Source organism: Liolophura sinensis, chromosome 6 (genome assembly GCF_032854445.1).
Source record: "Liolophura sinensis isolate JHLJ2023 chromosome 6, CUHK_Ljap_v2, whole genome shotgun sequence".
NCBI lineage: Eukaryota > Metazoa > Mollusca > Polyplacophora > Chitonida > Chitonidae > Liolophura > Liolophura sinensis.
In genome coordinates this window covers 14,743,812-14,765,369 of record NC_088300.1, presented here as the reverse complement: position 1 = coordinate 14,765,369, position 21,558 = coordinate 14,743,812, and the positions used below count along the sequence as shown (strand labels likewise).

Below are 21,558 nucleotides of genomic sequence, written 5' to 3'. Positions count from 1 at the left end.
CCATATCGATTGTGTGGAAATTTAGCACCTTCGTTATAAATACTCTAGCTGATATATCCTGGATTTGTTATGAGGATTAGCATTTATTCTTAACCCAGACTCATGACGATGTGTACGCCGTAGTCAAGCAGTCTTTAGTGTGATAGACACATAGTCCATTACCACGTGTTAATGTCATCCTAAAACCGCTCGGATGTTTAAAGGTCAACGTAAATTGAAATAAATTTAATAAATCATTATTTCTAATCAAAGTTTTAAAAAATCCCAAAGGCATGTATAAAGAGGCAGTTTATGGCTTCTTTTGTGGTAAATGACGAGGTTTACGGTTTAATCTCTCCATTTTTACCACAGTATACGTTTTTTCCTCTGTTCTATGACCGATTTCTCTGGTTCAACAATACTCCGTTTTTCGGATTCATAGACTAAATAAATAGAGACCATGGTCATTTTGAATCATCCGCACACAGATTCATTCAAGTGCAGACAAAACATATGTTAGAGCTGTTGACATTGCCGTGGACGAGAAATGAGTTGAGCGATGGCCTGAGGCCTTGTCACAGCTCCGCCTTCCACAGTGAAGGGGCGTGATCTCCACTGACAGCAGTACGGCCCCCATGAGCTTGTCTGGATGAGCACTGAAACCATGTATTCTGTAAACACATTGCCAGTGCAGTCAAAGTTCTGTGTCTTTCATATTTCTCTGGACACTATGCAAAACACATGGTATTAAGATATTTTCTTCTTCCACCTTGGGAACACTTCCTGTGTTTTCATCCTAATCCAACGTCAGGTTTCCCCTACACCTTCCTTCGCTAGCCAGGTCTCCTTGGACTAAATGTGCTTTGATATAGTCACATAAAATTATATATAATTTTATATATTATAAGTATTATAAGTATTAAGTATTATATTTGAAACCAAGAACAAATGTGAACTGTACTGCAGGTGTAGTGATATCTGTGCACACTGCACTGCCACAGTAGTTATATCCATCTGCACTGCATTCCCACAGTAGTGATACTCATGTACACTGTACACCACCAGTAGTGATACTCATGTACACTGTACTTCAGCAGTAGTGATACTCATGTACACTGTACACCACCAGTAGTCATACTCATGTACACTGAACACCACCAGTAGTCATACTCATGTACAATGATGACCACCAGTAGTGATACTCATGTACACTGTACTCCACCAGTAGTGATACTCATGTACAATGATGTCCACCAGTAGTGATACTCATGTACACTGTACTCCACCGGTTGTGATACTCATGTACACTGTACTTCAGCAGTGGGGATACTCATGTACACTTAACTCCACCAGTATTGAGACTTATGTACACTGGGGTACACCAGTATTGAGACTTATGTACAATGATGACCACCAGTAGTGATACTCATGTACACTGTACTCCACCGGTTGTGATACTCATGTACACTGTACTTCAGCAGTGGGGATACTCATGTACACTTAACTCCACCAGTATTGAGACTTATGTACACTGGGGTACACCAGTATTGAGACTTATGTACAATGATGACCACCAGTAAGTGATACTCATGTACACTGTACTCCACCGGTTGTGATACTCATGTACACTGTACTTCAGCAGTGGGGATACTCATGTACACTTAACTCCACCAGTATTGAGACTTATGTACACTGTACTCCACCAGTATTGAGACTTATGTACACTGGGGTACACCAGTATTGAGACTTATGTACACTGGGGTACACCACGAGTGATCATGATGTATTTTCATATTTTTAGCTGTTAAACGACATTGCATTTAAAATGTTAAGTATTTCTACTAACAGATTTCTGCTTTGTTTTTATATTTGTCACATTTTGAAAACAGGAAGCAGAAGAATCTGTATTATTTTTATTACCTCAGTTGCATGTGTGACAATTTTCATACATACGTACATGTACGTGTTAGATTCATGAATGTTGTGGTGTACACAGAAGGCGAATGTGATAGAAGATCAACTGTAAATGTTCAATAAATTATCTAACAGCTTGTGCCAATGACGAGTCTGTTATAAACGTCGGTAGCCCTTTTTGAAGCAAAGCGAGCAGATTTGTGTTCCAGTCTGTAAACTGAGAGCTTATAAAGAAAGGGATTACCTTTCCCTCACATTTTCACAACTTCTAACAAATACTCACAGTTTCACACTGGACAAAAAATAGATAACTCCAAACTGTATAACGTATGGGTATACAGCATGCAACATATTTATGTAGACCTGCAGTGTTATAAATACATTCGTATAGTATGCAAAAAGCACACAGCAGAGAGTTATAGGATAGGAAAAGGTCTCAGAAAGGGCATTTGGTAAGTGTAGGCAGAGGAGCTGTAGAAGGCAAACAAATGATATATCGAACTTGACGTGGGAACTGAGACAGATATAGATATATTGCGGATTTTGCGCCACCAGGATTTGCCCCATGCGATATGACTTACTCTGTGAGGAAAGCTCACAAAATGCGATCTTTCTGTACGACTACAACCGAGAACATTTCCTTTTAGCAAGTTTTTAAGGTGGGCCCCTTAATTCCTACATGTTTTGATTTGAAAACATCCAACACTTTCCCCATGAAGGCTCACATGCAAAATTCGAATATTAATCACGATTTTGTATTACTTTATATAGTAATAACCAGTTGTTAACGTTTCGCATTTTACCACTAATACGTCGAAGTTGGAGTGGCGTTCTTTAAAGCTGGATGTTTAGCATTATGCGAACATGTTAGAACTGGGCGCTCACAAGGCCATTCATATGAGTCGATTCACCCATATATACTTAGATATACATGTAGTTATATAACGCAGTTAACACGTCATTCTCATCACAGTGATGTACTACTGTATGCATGTATATCTTGGTATCCCATGTACTGTATATGTGTCCGTGTGTTGTATAAATTAACTGTACGACTGTACATTAAATTTTAAAAAATGATTTTAATATATGTATGCTGTACATTGATGTGTTATAACATATTACAGGCTCCTACAGAATATGATGAATTTATGGGTATCATTACGTGCGCTATAAATATAAAGAATGACTTTTTGCGACGCAGATTGTTCACAAATATAGTGTTAACAAATATCTTCTAGATTCTGCCCAGTTTCCTCCAACCATAATGATGGCGGCCGTGATATAAGTGAAATATTCTTGAGTAAATAAATACATGCACGAAAGGTCTGCGCGGACTTAAGTTACTGAGTGCTTGAGTTCATGCGTGGAATAAATAAAATGGAATGGAAATGGAATAAAATCAGCAGAAATGTCTGTGCACATATGTTTCGTATGCATGCATGTCAACCGCACCTAATAACATATATACGACCAGTAACCTTGAGCCTTATGCATAAATACTTCCTTCTTGTTGTTTTCAGAATTCCTTTTGCTTTTAACACATCCATTTATTTTTATAACATAGACAGGTCTAATCAGAGCGATATAGGTTTTCATTTCATACATCGTGAATAAAGCTTACTGATCTAAAATCTACATTGGCTATCCAAAGTAATTTATATATTCAGTAATGAAAAATTCACATTAAAATATACTTTATCTTATAAAGCAAAAACATATATGTGAATAGGAATATACACGCATTCCAGTGCGACACCCAGTGAATTTCCGGTTTACTCATAAATGTTTTAATTGAGGACTAGATGTGAGACTTGGGTGAGATTATATAAAGTAACGGTGATGTGTGATGGTACATTTAGCTACAGGACTGAAAGCTGGAGGGTGTTTATCTGTGCTGTGGTATCTATTGCCTCTCATCTCTTTCCAAACTCAAAAACATATTTCAAGAAGAGACCCCTTAAATGCACGACCTGTGCGGCCGTGAAGTGATGGACAATGAAACCCAGCATAGCGCGAAACAATACACTCAATCCCTAGAATGATTTCTTTAACACGCAATGAAGCGGACTAAAATCAACTGAATTCGAAACTGTTGTGAAGCACTTTCACGCAGTCAAACTATCGTTTTAGCGAACCATGACAAATTAGCCAGATATCCTAACCGCACACGCTGGGAGGAAGTTAAATGAAGTTTCGGTGTTCTGTCTGCGGGAATCTGCGGTCGCGTGCTCGGTCTAGGGCCACGCCTCGCGCTGCGCCAATTATCCCAGCAGCCAGCCAATGGGAAAGCGCCCCGGTCACATTGTTGTCAAGTATAAGCTGAGAGCTCTTATATAGATTCCATTCATCCTGACAAAAGTCCACGGCGTGATGAAAATCATGCAGAGTGTGAATATGGAGTCAGCAATGAGAAACATAGAGGAGTCGGGTTTACGGCAGGGTGTGAGCGGGTGTATACCCAGCCCTTCATCACCCTCCCCACCCACTAGGACAACTTTACAGGAACTCTCTCAGAGCAGTGTCGAATCTAACGATCTCCACAAAACAGATTCTTGTGGGTCTTCTCAACTTCTCTCGGGGAAAAACTTAACTTTTTCTCCTGAACAAGTGGCGTGCGTTTGCGAGGCTCTACAACAGAAAGGTGATATTGACAGACTGGCCAAATTTCTCTGGTCCCTACCCGCCGAGCGAGTTGCTCCGGGGTAGCGAGGCTGTTTTAAAGGCAAGAGCAACTGTTGCTTTTCACCGTGGAGCCTTCAGGGAGCTGTATGCTATCCTAGAGAGCCACAGTTTTGATAATTCTAACCACACGTTTTTGCAGCAGATTTGGTACAAGGCTCATTACATGGAGGCACAGAAGTTAAGGGGAAGGCCTTTGGGGGCTGTTGACAAATACAGACTGCGGAGAAAATATCCCCTGCCCAAGACGATCTGGGACGGTGAAGAGACTGTGTATTGCTTTAAAGAGAAATCCAGACAAGTGCTCAAAGACAGTTATAAACACAACAGGTACCCCACCCCTGATGAGAAACGGAATCTAGCGAAGAAAACCGGCTTGACCCTGACTCAAGTGAGCAACTGGTTCAAGAACCGTCGCCAGAGGGACCGGACTCCACACTTGCCCAATCCTACTCGAGCGTAAGTTGTAAATTACAGCAAATACTAAGTATAGTGCTGGTGTGAAAACCATACGCAGTTATTCTGCCCCGCCCCGATACAGTAGACAAACTTTCCCTGTTTACTTTTAATCAAACCCCTATGTCGTCTTTCTCTGTCCGGCACGTCTTTCATTTTACCCACTACAATCGCCCGTAGAGCCCTGTTGGCCCTTCGCTGTGCCCTTGCTAGTCTAGAAGATCTATAAGAAAACTAGTTTGTTTGCTAAACGAGAACATTCCATCAAAGTTATGTTCCCTGATGCCGCCACACTTAAATTCTGGGCACATTCGCGGTTTGAAACGCAATTTTTGTATGTATGATTTAGTTGAATCCCAACTATTTTCTCCCCATCAAACGAGATAAAGTAGCGAAATAACACGAGCAGAAAATCCCGTCATTCGATGGTGAATGGAGCAGTAATCCGCGGTCTGTATCCCTGCGCTGTCCGCCTCACATAGTCAACACTGAACACCATTGTTTCCTGTTTATCTATGTATAAGCTGATCCCCAGCAGAAACGAAGGCGTGTTTTCTGGAGTACTTGATTATAAACCGCATCTTAAAACTGCTATTGAAATGTTACCGTTTAACTTCACGTGAAGAAATTTCTACAGAAACTGATACAATTTTCCAGCATTGAGAGGACGTTTCTCTAGAGTGTCCGCCCAGACATTGCAACAGTTGAGGCCTTTGTCGAATGAACATGCATGTATATGTATATATTTCGAATCAAAAACCTATATAGTTGCTTAGTAAAACGACAGGCAGATGAGTTTTGGAAGAAAAATATTCACCCTAAAAACTATTATTTAAGCAATTACCCACAAACACGTACACTTCGGCATGAAATGTGTTCAGATTCATTGCTATTATTATTGATATTGAATTTTCCATATTATTTTATTTTATTCGTGCTTGATCTTGTGTTTGGTCGTTATTTTAGCTTATTAGATATAAATGCGGCAACATTTATTATATTTGTGAGGTAGCGTATGTATTTTGCAATAATCGCCAAGGAATAATACGAGTAGATATAATTTCTATCACTGATTTATCCAGACGAATGGAAATACTGACCCGGGTGACACTGGAACCTAGGTCATGAGTTCGAGTCTCACTCTAGCCAGTATTTTCGCTCGTCTCGATTGATCAGTGCCGGTAATCAAATCAACGCATGTATTTGTATAGTAAATTGGGTACATTTGTGTATCTTTAATCGATTTTAATATGGCGTAATTAATTTGGTGTTCACGCATTATTTGGTTAACGAATCAAATTATAGACATCACATTATTAACGATAAGCTGAACTTCTTAAATCTGTGTAATAGGATCTAATAGGATTTATGTGATCAAAATACAGACAACCAGTGCGACATTCTACTGAATTCCCTTAGGGACGCAAGCTCACTGAATAATTATGGAAAACGCAGGGATATACTATAGCTCGTCTTTGAAGTTCGTAAGACGCTGGGTTCTAAGACGGGTTTCTGGTTATTTTCTCATTTGTAACTGTACCCTAAGATGGGCCTCTTCACCGGTGTTAAGCCTCTCCCAGGAAAGCCATTGTATATTTGATGTCATTCTACGTGGCTTAGCGGGCCATTATATTATATTTACTAGTCTATTATTGATTCCATTAAAGTTTAATGGGGTTCATTTTGTCATTTCTAAGTATATGTCATGGCAATGTTGTTGTGTTTTCTTGGCCTAACTGTTTGCGGGTCTGTATTCCTGCATAGGGCTCAGGGAACGTCTGTTTTCAAATCGCTTACAGTCGCCGCCTGACGATTAGGCCGTTATTAGACCAGGTCTGACGGCCTCAGGAGACTAGACGCCTTTTAACGGCCAGTACTCCTGACTATGAAGAACGGTAAAAACCCACTGGTTCGGAAATCCCTTTTGTCATTGGGATAAAACATGTTGTCTCCAGCAATGAGTCGACTCCGTCATCTGCAATCCTTAGCCGGAAAGCAGAAGCAGCAAAAAGAGCTGGATTTTACGGCCGGCTTGCTTCCCGGATAATTCAATGATAGCTCTTTCTCCTCCGACCAGGCGATTATTTTCTACCCGGGCTCGCTGATTGTATTGTAATTAATTATTGGGTGTGTACGTTGTAAATCTGCGGCCATACTGTTCTGTATCCTTTTTGCAACTATACCACCTCAATAGACAGCTTATACACCTTCACACGATCGAAACTATGTAAAACAATCTCTGTGAGAATGTTCTCTTGCATGCTGCCTTTTGAACAGTCGCTAGTACCCATTAATTCCTCAATTCACAGCTAGTTTGTGTTCAAGGTCTTATTAGACCCGGTTAGAACTTGACATATGTTGAAAGGCACGCGCAAAATCAAATACACTCCACCTCTTATCGTGTGAAATAAACTGAGAATTGTTGTGTAAGGAGAAAGGTTTCAGTTGGATGAGCTGAATAAAATTCCTAGCATATATGTCTCATGGTAAACAATTATATGTACGAAATTAAGTAACATTTAATATGATGAATAAGGACACGTTTGCGACACGTAATCACATAAGCTTCATAATAACTGTCGTGATTAGATATTTAATTTAGACTTAATTCTTTGCAAAAACTGTATCAAACAGTTCTTCCATGACGAATTTATTACATCATATGTAGATGATGTTTATATCATTTTGAATAAGGTATTTCCAGACCGAACCCTTGGCATTGTTTTTATGTGATTGTTTTACGATGACAAAACAGCACGTTGAGTAATTCTGGAACAATAAATTGGAAAGAATATCCCTACATTGTTTTCCTAATTCTGTTTTAGCCATGGTGACAAAAGGCGTGCAAGTTGATATTGTGTAAGCATTTGCTTGAGTAGTTAGAAATGATGTAAATTGACAAGAAGCCGGTTACGTGTTACCTTTGGCCAAATATGGCACCGCTGACGCTGTTCTGGTTTTCCTCTCCATGCTATAGTCTTTTTTATTTTAAATAACTCGCCATTGAAGGAAAATTCAATACATTTTATTTGTCTCCATGATTTCGCAAACTGTTACCTATCTGTAGCTCTTTCATATATTTCTACCCAACAAAGGTTTCTATATAAAAAAAGTTTTACACAATCAAATTCGTTTATATTTTAACATCTATTTTAAGTAGACATTCCGCTCATAGATAAAACGTGATCTTCATTTATCAGCGAACTTTACAATTTGACGCGTCTTTATAAGATAGACTTGCTCTTTATTCATGTATTCAGGTATAAAAGTATTACTGAGTGAATGAATTAAAGATAGTAAATAAGGCCATCGGCACATGTATCTGTCTTCATAAGAACACACTTGGGGATCAAGTTGGCGGAGTGTGTGTTCTACGTTACGTTATGGTACGTTATGTTCAGAACAAAACAAATGTGAAAAAGTAACGAGAGAAAACATCTTAAGATTTTTAAGGGATGGATCGACTTTAATAAAGCAGAAATAATTGTGTCAGCCTACGTTTAATGTCATAGAAAAAATGCAGAAGGTTTAATAATTATTTTGAAATGAAAAGGTGTGATGAAACCATTGTACATAAAACACACAGTTGCTGTTCCAGAATCTTCCTAAGGTCAAAATCTGTTCCAGTTCTTCTGTTTTAAATTGTGGCTGGTACAACAGAGCAGCAGTTTGTGTGTACATCGGTCATAGGGATGAATGGGGCGAGTTTTGGCAACTACTTTGGGTGGAATGACAAGCAGAACATCTGGGGATTCCCTATCTGACAAGACTCAGTACTCACGTCATAGTCTTATCTGAGCAGAGCCAGAGTAATAGGGATCCATGCTTCTGTCTGACATTTTATCTATCTCATATTATCCACCACATTCACCTCCAATTCCAAATGCCACAGGTTTATGTCTACTCGGACAACGACACGCGGGAAGAACGTATCTATTTTCTTGTAAATGTGTCGGAAATGACGGTGTTTCCACATTCCAGATGCTTTTACATATAATCCTTATGCTACCTAACTTCCATCTATCAGTACAGTACTGATGCACGCAAATGCTGGCAGATCCACAAGCTAACAACAGTGGTTTGTATATAATCACCTATTCCTTGGACGGAAACTTTAGTCTTGAACCATTCTTGGATATATATTTTTGTAGCTTATATCATTTTAAACAGTTTAAAACTACATACACAAATGATACCAATGTAAATGGACGTTGTCTTTGTCGGTTGGTGGATAAAACAGAAATAAATATAAGCGTCATGTCCGACATTCATATACCATTCGTAGTCCGCGAAGGGCGCTCCAAGTCGATAATCGCAAGATCCATTTCCAAAACAACGTTTAGCTCTAACTAATTATACTTATAGGAAATAAAGCCGGTAACACACAAGAGAGAAGCGGTCATCAGTTTTCAATGATGCCGGGGAGACAGTGGATATTCCAGGCCTGAATTCCATATCAAATTTCAAATTCATGATCCATGAATGAGTCCATGAATTAGATACAGTTCGAAATGACGAGCGTTACAGACCATAACCTAACAGGTTGTGATTCAAAAGTAGTACGGTAGCCACTAACCCACAAGTATATACATGGATTTAAACATAAGATGTTTTGATTTTTGTAAGTAACTATAAGTATATCTGATATTTCATCATTTATGTATTTATTTCTTGTTTAATGCCATATACTTGCCAATGTATATCTGCTCTATGAATGATTCTTCTGTTATTTTGTTTTTATTACTATATCAAACTTTTTTTAAAATTCTTTTATGAGAATCCTCTCACCGTCGTACTGTACTGCAATTTTCTGGGCACGGGTATTCCACGAACTATTGAAATAGGGCTTGAAGAAGGCATATTTCATTTAACCCTGTTTGCGTTTTCTTTTTTTAACATAAAACTCTATGGTTCACGGTGCGAATAGTCCACATTTAGTTAACTGACGTTAATGGAATTTGCAATGATTAATAATTAGATTTCTAAATATTCTAGTATGTAGTGAATGAGTGGCTGAACACAGTATATGATTTTTGCCAAATAATCTGATCATTGTGTAAACATGTTTGTATTTTACTTGTTCGTTTCTTCACTTATTTAGGACATCACTTTCCTTTGTATCCCACAGGAATTATTTTTACCTTATACATGCATTGGATTCGAGTCTAAATATATAGTTATTAGTTTTAATAAATTTTTACACACGTATATTCGAATTTAAGGAAAGACAAATAAGAAAGAATACGGGGTTGCAGGGAGAGACGCATTGTTGAATTCCTCTCAGTCGGATTAAGGGGATGATCCGAGCTTCGGTCAATGTTCAACACGTGTTGATATTATCATGTTTATGGTGGTCACATGAAAGGCTTCATACTCGTCCATTGGTGACAAGGGCCGGCAAGAGGTTCTCTATACACGACACAGACACAACAATAGCACAATCTTACAAATCCCCTTTTCAGGCACTACAACTGGCTACTCCTCATTGAGCTTTGTTGACACTCTCAGGGGCTCAATTTCCTCAGCGAAGGCCGAAACACTCCGAGGAGAGGAGACGAGGCTGTTTAAAGAAAGGCAACGGTCATTGCTGTATGGACGAACATGATCAGCAAACTGCGCGTCTAATTGCTGTGAAAACTCAAGAAATTCTATGTCTTAAATGGAGACAAAACCACGCCCTATTGGTTCTCCTTAAATAGGGTTTCACAATATCTTCGGTACCTCAAAGTTTTACAGCACGGGGATTAAACTGGCTATCTGACGTTATACCTTCTTCCAAAACGAAGACGAGCAATTTCCCTCTCTTTACAAGGTATTAAGAGTAGCTTTTTATGGAACGTATTTAAAGGGCACACCAAACTTGATGGAGTAACATCGCAGGGTATACATATAGATGGCAACTTCTGAATTATTACTTTGCAAAATTTCGACGTACATTCTAATATTATTGTCAAGCATTCAACTTGATAATTTAGCCTATGAAACATTGAGAACTGATAAATCAGAAGTTGCTATCCACATATATAAACTTTGCGAGGGTTCTAATTTATTTAAAAATCCAAGTTAAGATGCCTTTATTGTACAAATTTTATGAGATTTTCTTGTAATATAGCATGTGTGTGATGGAAAAGGCATATAAAACGGTTTTTCCTTTATACATGTACATAAAGCAAGCAAATATATTAGCCAGGCTGTTGCTCTCCGTTGCTACGCGGACATCATACATGGCAACGAGAAACGTTTACTAAGTGATAACTGCGTAAATGAAAAACAAGGAAATATATTCACTAATCTGAAACGTGATTTGGAAGTTTTGTCGCAAGTAGGATTTATATATATTTCAGCGAAACCGCCAGCTTTATCTAACCGTTTCATCACAAGCGCTGAATCTGGCATTTATCCGCTTGTAAGTAGGGGTTCTATTTAGAGCTGATGGGATGTCATTACAACTGTGCTTCAGTATTCTCACCATTTTCCTAATTAACGGAAAGCCTCACTTCAGTGCCTGCCTGCCGGAACCTTCTCGAGCAGTGGCCCCCACCCACTGTCTGGATACACTGTCTGTGTATAACACAGGAACCCGCACATGAGCTCTAGTGTTGGTACACAAATCCGCACTATGGTCACTTATTACTCTTGACGGATCAATATAAATGTATTATCTGGTGTTTTATGTTAATATTGTTGCGTTGTGTTGTATCTCGAATATATTTGGATTGATAGAAGAGATAAGTAGGCACATATGCATTTGTTCGAAGATATAGATTTTGTTTCCGCCCATAACTTCAATCGAGTCACCTTAGGTTATATCAGAGGTATAATTAGTACAAAACAAAAAGGGCAAAAGATGACCTAAAAATAAACATCAGCAGAAACATGTTACGGTGATTGGACCTTTAAATCACAGATGTTTTTCATAAAAAGTACTTTTATGAATTTTTTAAATTTACGTTTTCTTAAAATTACATGCATTCTCCTTTAAATCCTTTATATACATGCGCGTTAACGGTAAATGTACTCTCATTTCTTCTGTTATATATTACAGATTTTTGTCACGTGCAATATCGATTTTGTCACGTGCTGGATACATTCTGTCAACATGCGCCTAGATTTTCATCAGTAGGTTTGCGTCACTTAAATACAGGTTTTCGTCACTCAGTAAAGATTGTATCTTGAATTATATATGTACGTCAGTCACTTTTAGAATATTTTTATCACTGAACTATTATCAAGGACTGGTGTCACAAATTTTTATAAAGATATAATATAGTCGTTTAATATAGTCACTTCATTGTCACTCTACACAACGTAACGTCAATAAGCATGTTTCATCTTTTGTGCTTGACATTCGTGGACGGGTTGTCTATAGGTAGCCTGTGTCAAAATCAGCTAATTTGTGTTTAACGGCTTTTGTCCACTTTGCTCGTCATACGAGATGTCGTCACAAATGACATCATGCTGGCGCCCAGGCTGTCTCAGCTTTCTTTCCGACAATCTTCAGACAAACGTCTTAAAAATTGTCGATGTTTAACAACTCTCCAGCCCCTTGGTGTGCCACCAGCTCACCTTGTTATCCTTCTCCGCACCACATACAGTCAGATCGCGGAGAAGAGACGTAACACGGGACGTATTCGCTGCTCTTTAGACAGATGGTAACCTTTTCGTCTCAAAGGATAATTCTGAGCAATTTTCTCCCGGCTTGTCAGCGACAAAGTAACACTGACATCTCTCATAGATCCTTATCGTAAAGTTTCATTGTGAAAACATACAAGTGCAGCCAAGGGAATAATTTGAAGCACTTAACATGAAGGGTGAAGTTGACAATGTTTGGGTGCAGAAACTCTGATAAAGATTCAATGTTTGCCTTTCTCACTAGCTGACTCCGGCCGCACCTAGCTCTAATGAACGATAATCGTGCTCGTGGCTTTCACTGACGGCTAACTCCGCATTATCCGCTCTCTGTACAGCAGCTCTAGCCCCAGTCCCTCCATTCAACTCCGAGTCACGCCCCTTCCAAGCACAGCCACGCACCTCAAAGAAGAACTAGTTTTCTTCCCGTTTTTTCTGTAGGTGAATATAATAGTAATTTATCCCTTTCTTTTCTTAGTGTACAGTGTGTCTGGTTCAGGGTATAGACCAAAGTCATACAGGTAATATTATACTCGTGTTACAGTTTATAGCCATTTTCTTTACGGTTGTGTCCAAATGCTAGATATCAAAGTCCAGAAGGGATAGCCCTAATACCTACGCCTTTAGGGGATTTTAATATTTCTTGGTGTCCGCTGTCACTTTGATCAGAAATAAGAGAGCTAGGCCGGTAACACGCGTAAATGTATTAATATGTGACTACCGCTTTCACATTAGTCCCTGTCATTATTGCAGAGCGTATTCCTCCACACGTACAATACGATGGGTGATGTAAACGGGCCTGCGGCCAAATCTCAGCAGTGTTCATGCGCGGAGCTCACCTATGGACTTTATACCGGCTACTTTCTACAGTCTCTCTCACCGGTGTGTTCGATTTCAAAGAAGCAAATTTTGTGCCTTCATAAATAATAATGAGCTGTGATTGGTGTTATAAGCCATGTTTGATCGGACGATGAAATGATAATTTTATCGGTTTTTCCCTGGCCGAGGTTTTTGTGGGCAGACAACAGGGCGTAGCTCGGCTGTGGGTGTATAATCATAACAAGGTCAGATTATAGGCATCGTTCCCCTTCTTATCCTCCATCACCCTCAGTCGTGCGTGTAAATAATTCTAATGACTTTAACCTGGCCGTCAGTATACACCACTACTACAGAAAATGTCAAACTACGAAAGTGTCCCTGAAGCATTGTTTTGTAGTGGTATATAACAGGGGGGCTTCGGCTTATAATTTTAATCTTACATATCCGGTTTGTCAGTATAATACCCGACTGTGCGTAAATACAACGAGTAAAATTTACAAATATCAGCAGCAAACAGTTTTATTACAATAGCAAAGTGAAGGGTTTGACATGTAAAGCGGATGCTATGGCTTTGTCCGCGTCATTTCTATAAACACGACTGTCATTTTGTCATATCATACATTTACTTTTAGATTATGCTTTATGGTGAATAGTTGCGCGTAGGCCATACTGTCTCGTCTCCCATATGTGTCTGATAATAGGTAATTCACACGTATTTAGAGTTTCAACACGTGATGTTTCACGTACAACTCTGCCAACAGATGTAAACTTTGTTTCTGAGGGTTGCATATACACATGTACTTTGAAATTCATTGCAATTCATCGTCCTGAAAAAATAGGAAAACAAAAAATAGAAAAATAGTGTGCCACAAGGATCCAACAAAGATTGTATAGACAGTTTTTCGGCGTTTACAACCGTGATAATTGAACTATGATACGACGTGATTATTCTTAATAAATATGGCACCCTACACACCTAATGACACACTGAATTGGACTGAATCAAACAAACGGCCGAATAACATCAAGATGAATTATTAGTAACGTACTGAAAACGTTAAATGACTGAAGTTAACTTTATCGCTAACATGTATTTAGTTGTTCAACTTTGTGATGACGGAATTTTCAAGGATCTATTCATACTAAACTGTTTGTTGTGCAGATGTATTTACCTGTTAAAAAAAATGTGTTTCAAGATTAGTTACACTAAAGCTTGAATCTTATAATTTGTCAAGATACAGCTGCTAACCGTTTGGTCCAGTGTCCAAATATTGTCAATTTGGTTGGATTAAATGTCCAATATTAAGAACAGATGAAGTAGTTGACGAACAACGAGGACGGCTGGGGAGTAGAGGGAGCTGAGGGTGATGGCATTAAGTGAAACCATACGCCAGGTTGCTGTTGTTAACTGTGAATTTGGTTTAAAGACAAATTGTGTGTGACAGCCGAGAAGTCAAGCAGCTGGACCTTAAAGTGAGGATGATTTGAGAGATAGGTGTGACAAAGGCCATGAGAGAGCCTGTACACTGGAAAAGGCCGAGCAGGTAATTTGACCTGCGATGAAGGCGAGAGCTCACCTGTGATCAGTGGTGGACAATACCTGAGTGTCAGGTGTGAAGGAAATGACGTAACCGACCTGATCTCTACCTGTAATTAGCCAGCGGTGCACACCTCTATCACTGAACACCACCCTCCCTGCAGACTGGCTCGCTAAAACATACCAATTCATCAATTCATCAATCAGTCAGTCAATAGTATCATCAGCTGGGTATCTGAGAATTTCAAATATTGTTGCTTACGATTAAATCACTAACCAGAATAAAAACATTTTGTACTCGGTACTCAATCTTGAGTACATTCAGAACATCATTGCTCCTGATGCTAACGGTACCTGAAAAGAATATAAAGAAAACTTACAAAATATTAAACCTTATTTCATTCCTATAACACATGTATTTTACAAGACACTTTTCACATGTGTTACTTGTCATTTAAAAATGTTAACATATTTGGCAAAATAGGACGCTTAACAGTACCTTTCGTCGAATTCAATCGGCCTATAGCCTCTTGGCTGATGTACCTTTCGAGACAAGTGGAAATTCAGACAAATCTCTTGGACAAATCACATGACAACCAATCTTGAGTACATTCAGGATATCATGCTCTGATAAGAGACCTCTGATCTGCACAGCAAGCTACCTTTTCCTGGAAGCCTCCGTGGCTCAGTTGGTTAGCCAGTTAGCGCATCGTAATGACCCAGGAGACTCTCACCAAAGCGGTCGCTGTGAGTTAAAATCCAGCTCATGCTGGCTTGCTCTCCGGCTGTACTTGAGAGGGTCTGTCAGCAACCAACGTGGGTTTCCTCCGGGGTTTGCCCGGTTTCCTGTCACCATAATTCTTCCCTTCCGTAGTATAAGTGAAATATTCTTGAGTACGGCGTAAAACACCAATCAAATAAATAAATAAATAACCTTTTCCGGACTGTCTGCTGTAGCCTTAAGAAATCTGTAGTTTAAATGTTTTTGTACTTTTACATTCCAAGAAGAAAGTTGAGAAGCTTTTTTGCACTTTTATATGTTAAGGCATATCCTAAACGCCATATTTAACTGCACAAGATTTAGCTGCACAGATAATACACAGTATTTACATATACATTTCGCTATTTGCTGCTTATGCTAACGGTACCTGAAAAGTATATAAAGAAAATTTACACACAGTTCAACATATGAGATATACAGGGCACAAAAAGATTAAAAATTATGTTTCAGTGTTATGCTTTTAGGACGATATATTAATCTTATTATTATTATAATTATTAAGATGTGATGTATTATTTTATTGCCATCGGTATGACTTGTCTACGTCTTAATAAGTTCAGATGTTTAGTAACACTCTGTAACTGTTCAGTGCTGTATCATGCATCGCTATCCCCTATGCCATAGGATAGACCTATAAACCATTAAGCGTGTCAGGTATAATTAATAATCAATCATTTTACGTTGTACCACTGGACGGTACACGCGATATGTCCGAACATTTGTAATCCGAACAAATTACTAATTTCGGTTTTCATATATAAGAGAATGGACACCATTGACCTACAATGAAAACTGGAATTCAACCTTGTTGACAGCCTTGTAACGATATGTTTCTTAATATGATTTGTCATTTTAATTAGAAGTTCAGGTTGTAACCTTATCCGGAAATGGAGAAAGATTGCGATTTACAACTGAAAAGACTGGCCACACCATTACCGCTAAACACTAAAACTTCATTCAGGATGTGAGCCGTCACGTCCATGCTAGCCCCATCAAGATGAGATATACAGAGGCTGACTTTAACAGCGGAAATCTCCGGGAATTAATTCTGAAGGTCGATGAAAACATTAGGCTGCTTCGAGTGAAAAGAGTAGATCAAACAGAGCCTGGTGAACAATGAGCTGTCTATCGGAGGCAGGTGCGTGATGTTGGTAAGGGGAGACAAGGCCACCCGACACTCACAGCCACACACAGGAGACTGTTAGACGAAATTGCTTCTTATGAGAAAAGCGATACGACATATCATGACAACAAAGCAGGAGGGAAAACGGGGCACAATTAGAGATAGCTGGTAACCGCGCTGTGCCAATAGCTTCGCGTATATAGCAAGCGACCTCTTAATCCCGTTTCGCCTCTTCAACAGCCGAAGTTTCCTGCCGACATTTGGAGAACACGATGTCAGTTTCCGGCAGTTCCGATCTTCTTAATACGGCACTTGACTCTAATCCCTTTTGCCAATCTTAACTCGTAGTTGTTCCCCTACGGACATAACCGCTTTTGTTTTCAATCATTAAACCTTGCTTTTATCTTTCCACTGGAGGAAAGACATTCCAGCTCTGTTAGTAACCAATAACTCATGAAAAACAAATTTCACAAAACTGTTTAACGCATGGTGCAACAAGTGTACACATGAGGCATTGGCAAACGTTACATGAAAGGCTTGGTTTTTATTTCTAAACATGGTGTTCCGGCTGTATCCGAAGATATAGAAGTACAAAAAAGCTTCTGAGTTTTCTTCTTGGTTTGTATAAATACAAAAATATTTAGACTCCAGTTTTAGTGAGATCACAGTAGACAGTCCGGAAAAAGTAGCTTTCTGTATAGATCTGAAATCTTTTTCATTTTACCCAGCTTAGCTTTCAGAAACATTATAGTACCATTTCATGTATCCATTATTATCCTCTCTGCGCTTACAATCTAGTATTAGTTAACCAGAATTATATTACGACCTGTGTGTACTCTCTTTACAGGTTTGACGACATAACTTTACATAAATGAAAGTAAAACTGGCAAATAGATGAGGTCCTCAACAAATGTATGTCCTCAACAGGAAAAGTTCCATTTTCTTGAGCAATATGGTCTTTAATTAAACCAAATAATAACAATTAAAATTTCTATAAATAATTGATAATATAGTTTGTGTACTTTTATATTTACAGAGACCTGATGAATGGGGAGAATTACAAGCACGACCGTCTCCACTCCATGTGTAACAATGGACAGCCTTTGATGCCGCCGTCCCTATCACACGACCTGCACATGGCCAATTTCAAAATGCTGGATGACGCGAGAAACAATATGGCTAACTTGTCACTTCCGTTACTGAAGAACGAGCCGCTCCAGGCTCACTATCGCTGCGCAAGCACTTTCGACCACCATCATCTTCATCACACAGTGCCGCCGGTGTGACGTCAGAGAGAACGTCACAGTGACGTCATCACCACCATATCCAACAGCTTGTAATATATGAAGGGCTGGAGACAAAAAAACTGCATTATTTATCAAGACAACAGACAACGTGTCTTGAATTTGCTTCAAACAACTTTGCTTCAAAGCATACAGGATACAGGCTGCTTAGCCAGTGAAGAACGTTTGTAACGATTAAGTATGTTTGCGCACGTCACTTTTCCATATATCAACATTGTAACTGATGTCACGGACAAGGCTATTGAAGCAGAGATATATATGTTCAAGGAAGAGTATCATGTCGCTGTGCTATACATGCGCATCAGTAGCGAAGCAAGGTGTCGAAACTGACGATCTACACGGCGTCGCTATATATGCATTTGGCATCAGTGTGCCTCTGGAAAACCACTTATTGTGGTACTTTATCGTGTGTCGACATGTGTACACAGTCGACGGTCACCAGTGTGCCCACGACGGTCTGGTTGTGCGGCGTGTATAGAGAGAGTGTTTGCTGTGCACGAGTAGTGTGGTCTGAATAGCCAGAATGTATCTACATGACATCGCCCGTGTGCTGTGCATGTGTACTGTGCGTCACCGTACAGAGAATCGCTATAGTGGCTGCTTTTATGAAGGCCTTGACAACTAAACACACTACGTTTACAATGGAGCGTGGAATCTTCACAGACATTAAACTTAAAGGACTCTGTATATGTAATCAACAGGATCGTACACTCGGTATTATTTAGTGTTGTGTCGTTCAGTGGATCTCCGTCAAACGGCATAGATGGAAAATCGTGACATTGCTTATCGACTATTGGCACTGCCTTTGAACACATGGCGTGTTTCCTATCCCGAGACTGTTCTGTCAACTGCTTGAAGTTCTGTTAATTATCGTAACAAATATTAATCAACTGGTGAACTGCATTGTCATTATCTATCAGTATTCACAATGTACTTAACATGTTGTGAAGTTCGTTCAGTGTTTAATGTTTGCCCGTAGATAAATATAAGTTCATATCAGATGAAGAATATTTTCCATATATATGTATTGTAATTATTAAATGGAAAATCGGCAAAGATCATGGAGTTATAAAATATAAAATAGATGTAGACCAACACGAAACGTTTTCAACTGACGTTATATATACGTTATCCGTCGCATAACTGGCTATTTTTATCAGTATCAAACTGTTTCCTATAATACATCTCTCTGAAATTCTCTGGAGATATATTAATCTTATCGAATATTCATTGTGGCCCAAATCATTATTTACGTTCTCTTTACTACTGAAGTGTATTTGTTCATAAATGCTTAGATCAGGCTGTTGAGCCATGTTACATTAATATGGTTGTCCTTGGACGATACAGTATCTGATCTATCGTCGTGACACTGGACACAGGTTAAGTTAATTTGGACACAGATTAAGTTAATTTGAACATAGGTCAAGACTGACTTCTTGCTCAATCAGTCCTTTCAGTAAACAAGGAAATTTTTGGCCTATCTAATTCGACAAAAAGAATGTGTTTTATTAAAAACATTTTCCCCAAATATTCGAGAAACTTTATTATTACCATGTATGTCAAATAGGCCTACCCAAATTATTTTAAAAAATTAACAAATCAACATTTCGAATTGACTTCTTTTATCAAATGTTTATTTAGAGAAAAATATATTTATCTTTAAAATAGCTTTGTTATTCCCACACAAGAAAGGAAGCGTTCTGAGGGTAGGTGGGTTTGCTATCATGTTATGTATGTTTCAAACATCTTGTAAATCAATTGATTTTTGATTTTCATCATTACATTATGCCTGAAGACGTCAGGTATTTACAGTGTATACTCTTTCATATCCGCCTCTCTATCTCCAGTACCCCCACCCTCATTACAATGGTCGAGAGTTAAGAGGAGGCTCTGCCTTTGCTCAACCCCCTCCCCCCGGGCAGATTTGATGATTAAATGGCTGTCAGTTGAGAACCGGCTAACTTACCACATTGAGATATCTAGGGTTAATATAACACATCATTGTAAAATCTTTAGTGCTGTAGGATGAGATTCTGATTAAAGATGTTATCCCAAGTAATAAGCGGCCCTGTTATTATATCATATCCCATGTCTTCCACTACCCCAAGGGCTGACGGGTGTAGGCTCTGCCATCAAACGCCGATAATCACCGTGTCTATGCAGGATTTTGCCATACACCGCTGGATGCGTAGAATACGCCAAGGATGCTAATTGTTGCTTTCATAACACCACGTACGCCTTGGGTTACAGAAAATCATATCAATGAAAAGAAAAAGTGCTTTTCCTTTTCGTTTGAGCCCGTCGATGGGCCGATTTACTGAATAATAGATTAACATTTAATTTATTTGGTAGGTGTTTCACTTATACCACGGCGGCCAGCATTATGAAACCGGGTAGAGCCAGGGGGAAACCCACGATCATCCGTGGGTGTAATTGTTTGTATCAGGCCTGTTATAATGCGGGCATATGGCCAAGACAAGACGCCCTAGCCAATTATTTGCATCAGGCCTGTCATAATGCGGGCATATGGCCAAGACATGACGCCCTAGCCAATTATTTGCATCAGGCCTGTCATAGTGCGGGCATATGACCAAGACAAGACGCCCTAGCCAATTTTTTGCATCAGTCCTGTCATAATGCGGGCATATGGCCAAGACAAGACGCCCCAGCCAATTGTTTGTATCAGACCTGTCATAATGGGGGCATATGACCAAGACAAGACGCCCCAGCCAATTTTTGTATCAGTCCTGTCATAATGCGGGCATATGGCCAAGACGAGGACGACCCAGCCAATTGTTTGTATCAGGCCTGTCATAATGAGAGCATATGGCCAAGACAAGACGCCCCAGTCAATTGTTTGTATCAGGCCTGTCATAATGCGAGCATATGGCCAAGACAAGACGCCCCAGCCAATTGTTTGTATCTGGCTTGTCATAATGCGGGCATACGGCTAATACAAGACGACACAGCCATTTATTTATTCATTTATTTGTTTATTTCATTTATGTCTAACGCCGCACTCAAGAATATTTCACTTATACGATGGCAGCCAGTGTTATGGTTGGAACAAATCAAATCAAATCAAATAAATAAATAAATACATAAATACATAAATACATTAAAACTGTTTAATGGCTAATGTGACGAAAACTACAGTCATTCATATTATGATTCGGACCGGCCTTATTTGATTTGTTGGTAAAGAAGTCAGAAATGCTGGCCAGGTAAATGTAAGAAGTATAAATACATGCACCGATGCCTGTGATGTACAGATTTGGTTGTTGTAACGGAGATAAAACATTTATCTGAAATGCATGCAGAGCCATTTAAATCT

General features: G+C 39.1%; 1 protein-coding gene across 1 annotated transcript; it reads left to right on the top strand.

Annotated features, from left to right (window-relative positions):
- The first annotated feature begins 4,274 nt into the window (after positions 1-4,274).
- LOC135467638 (homeobox protein SIX1-like) lies at positions 4,275-18,808 on the top strand. The gene is given in 3 exon segments (XM_064745425.1): positions 4,275-4,598; positions 4,600-5,034; positions 17,957-18,808. Coding segments are annotated over 3 exon segments (1,008 nt in total). The 5' UTR covers position 4,275; the 3' UTR covers positions 18,207-18,808.
- The last annotated feature ends 2,750 nt before the right edge of the window (positions 18,809-21,558 follow it).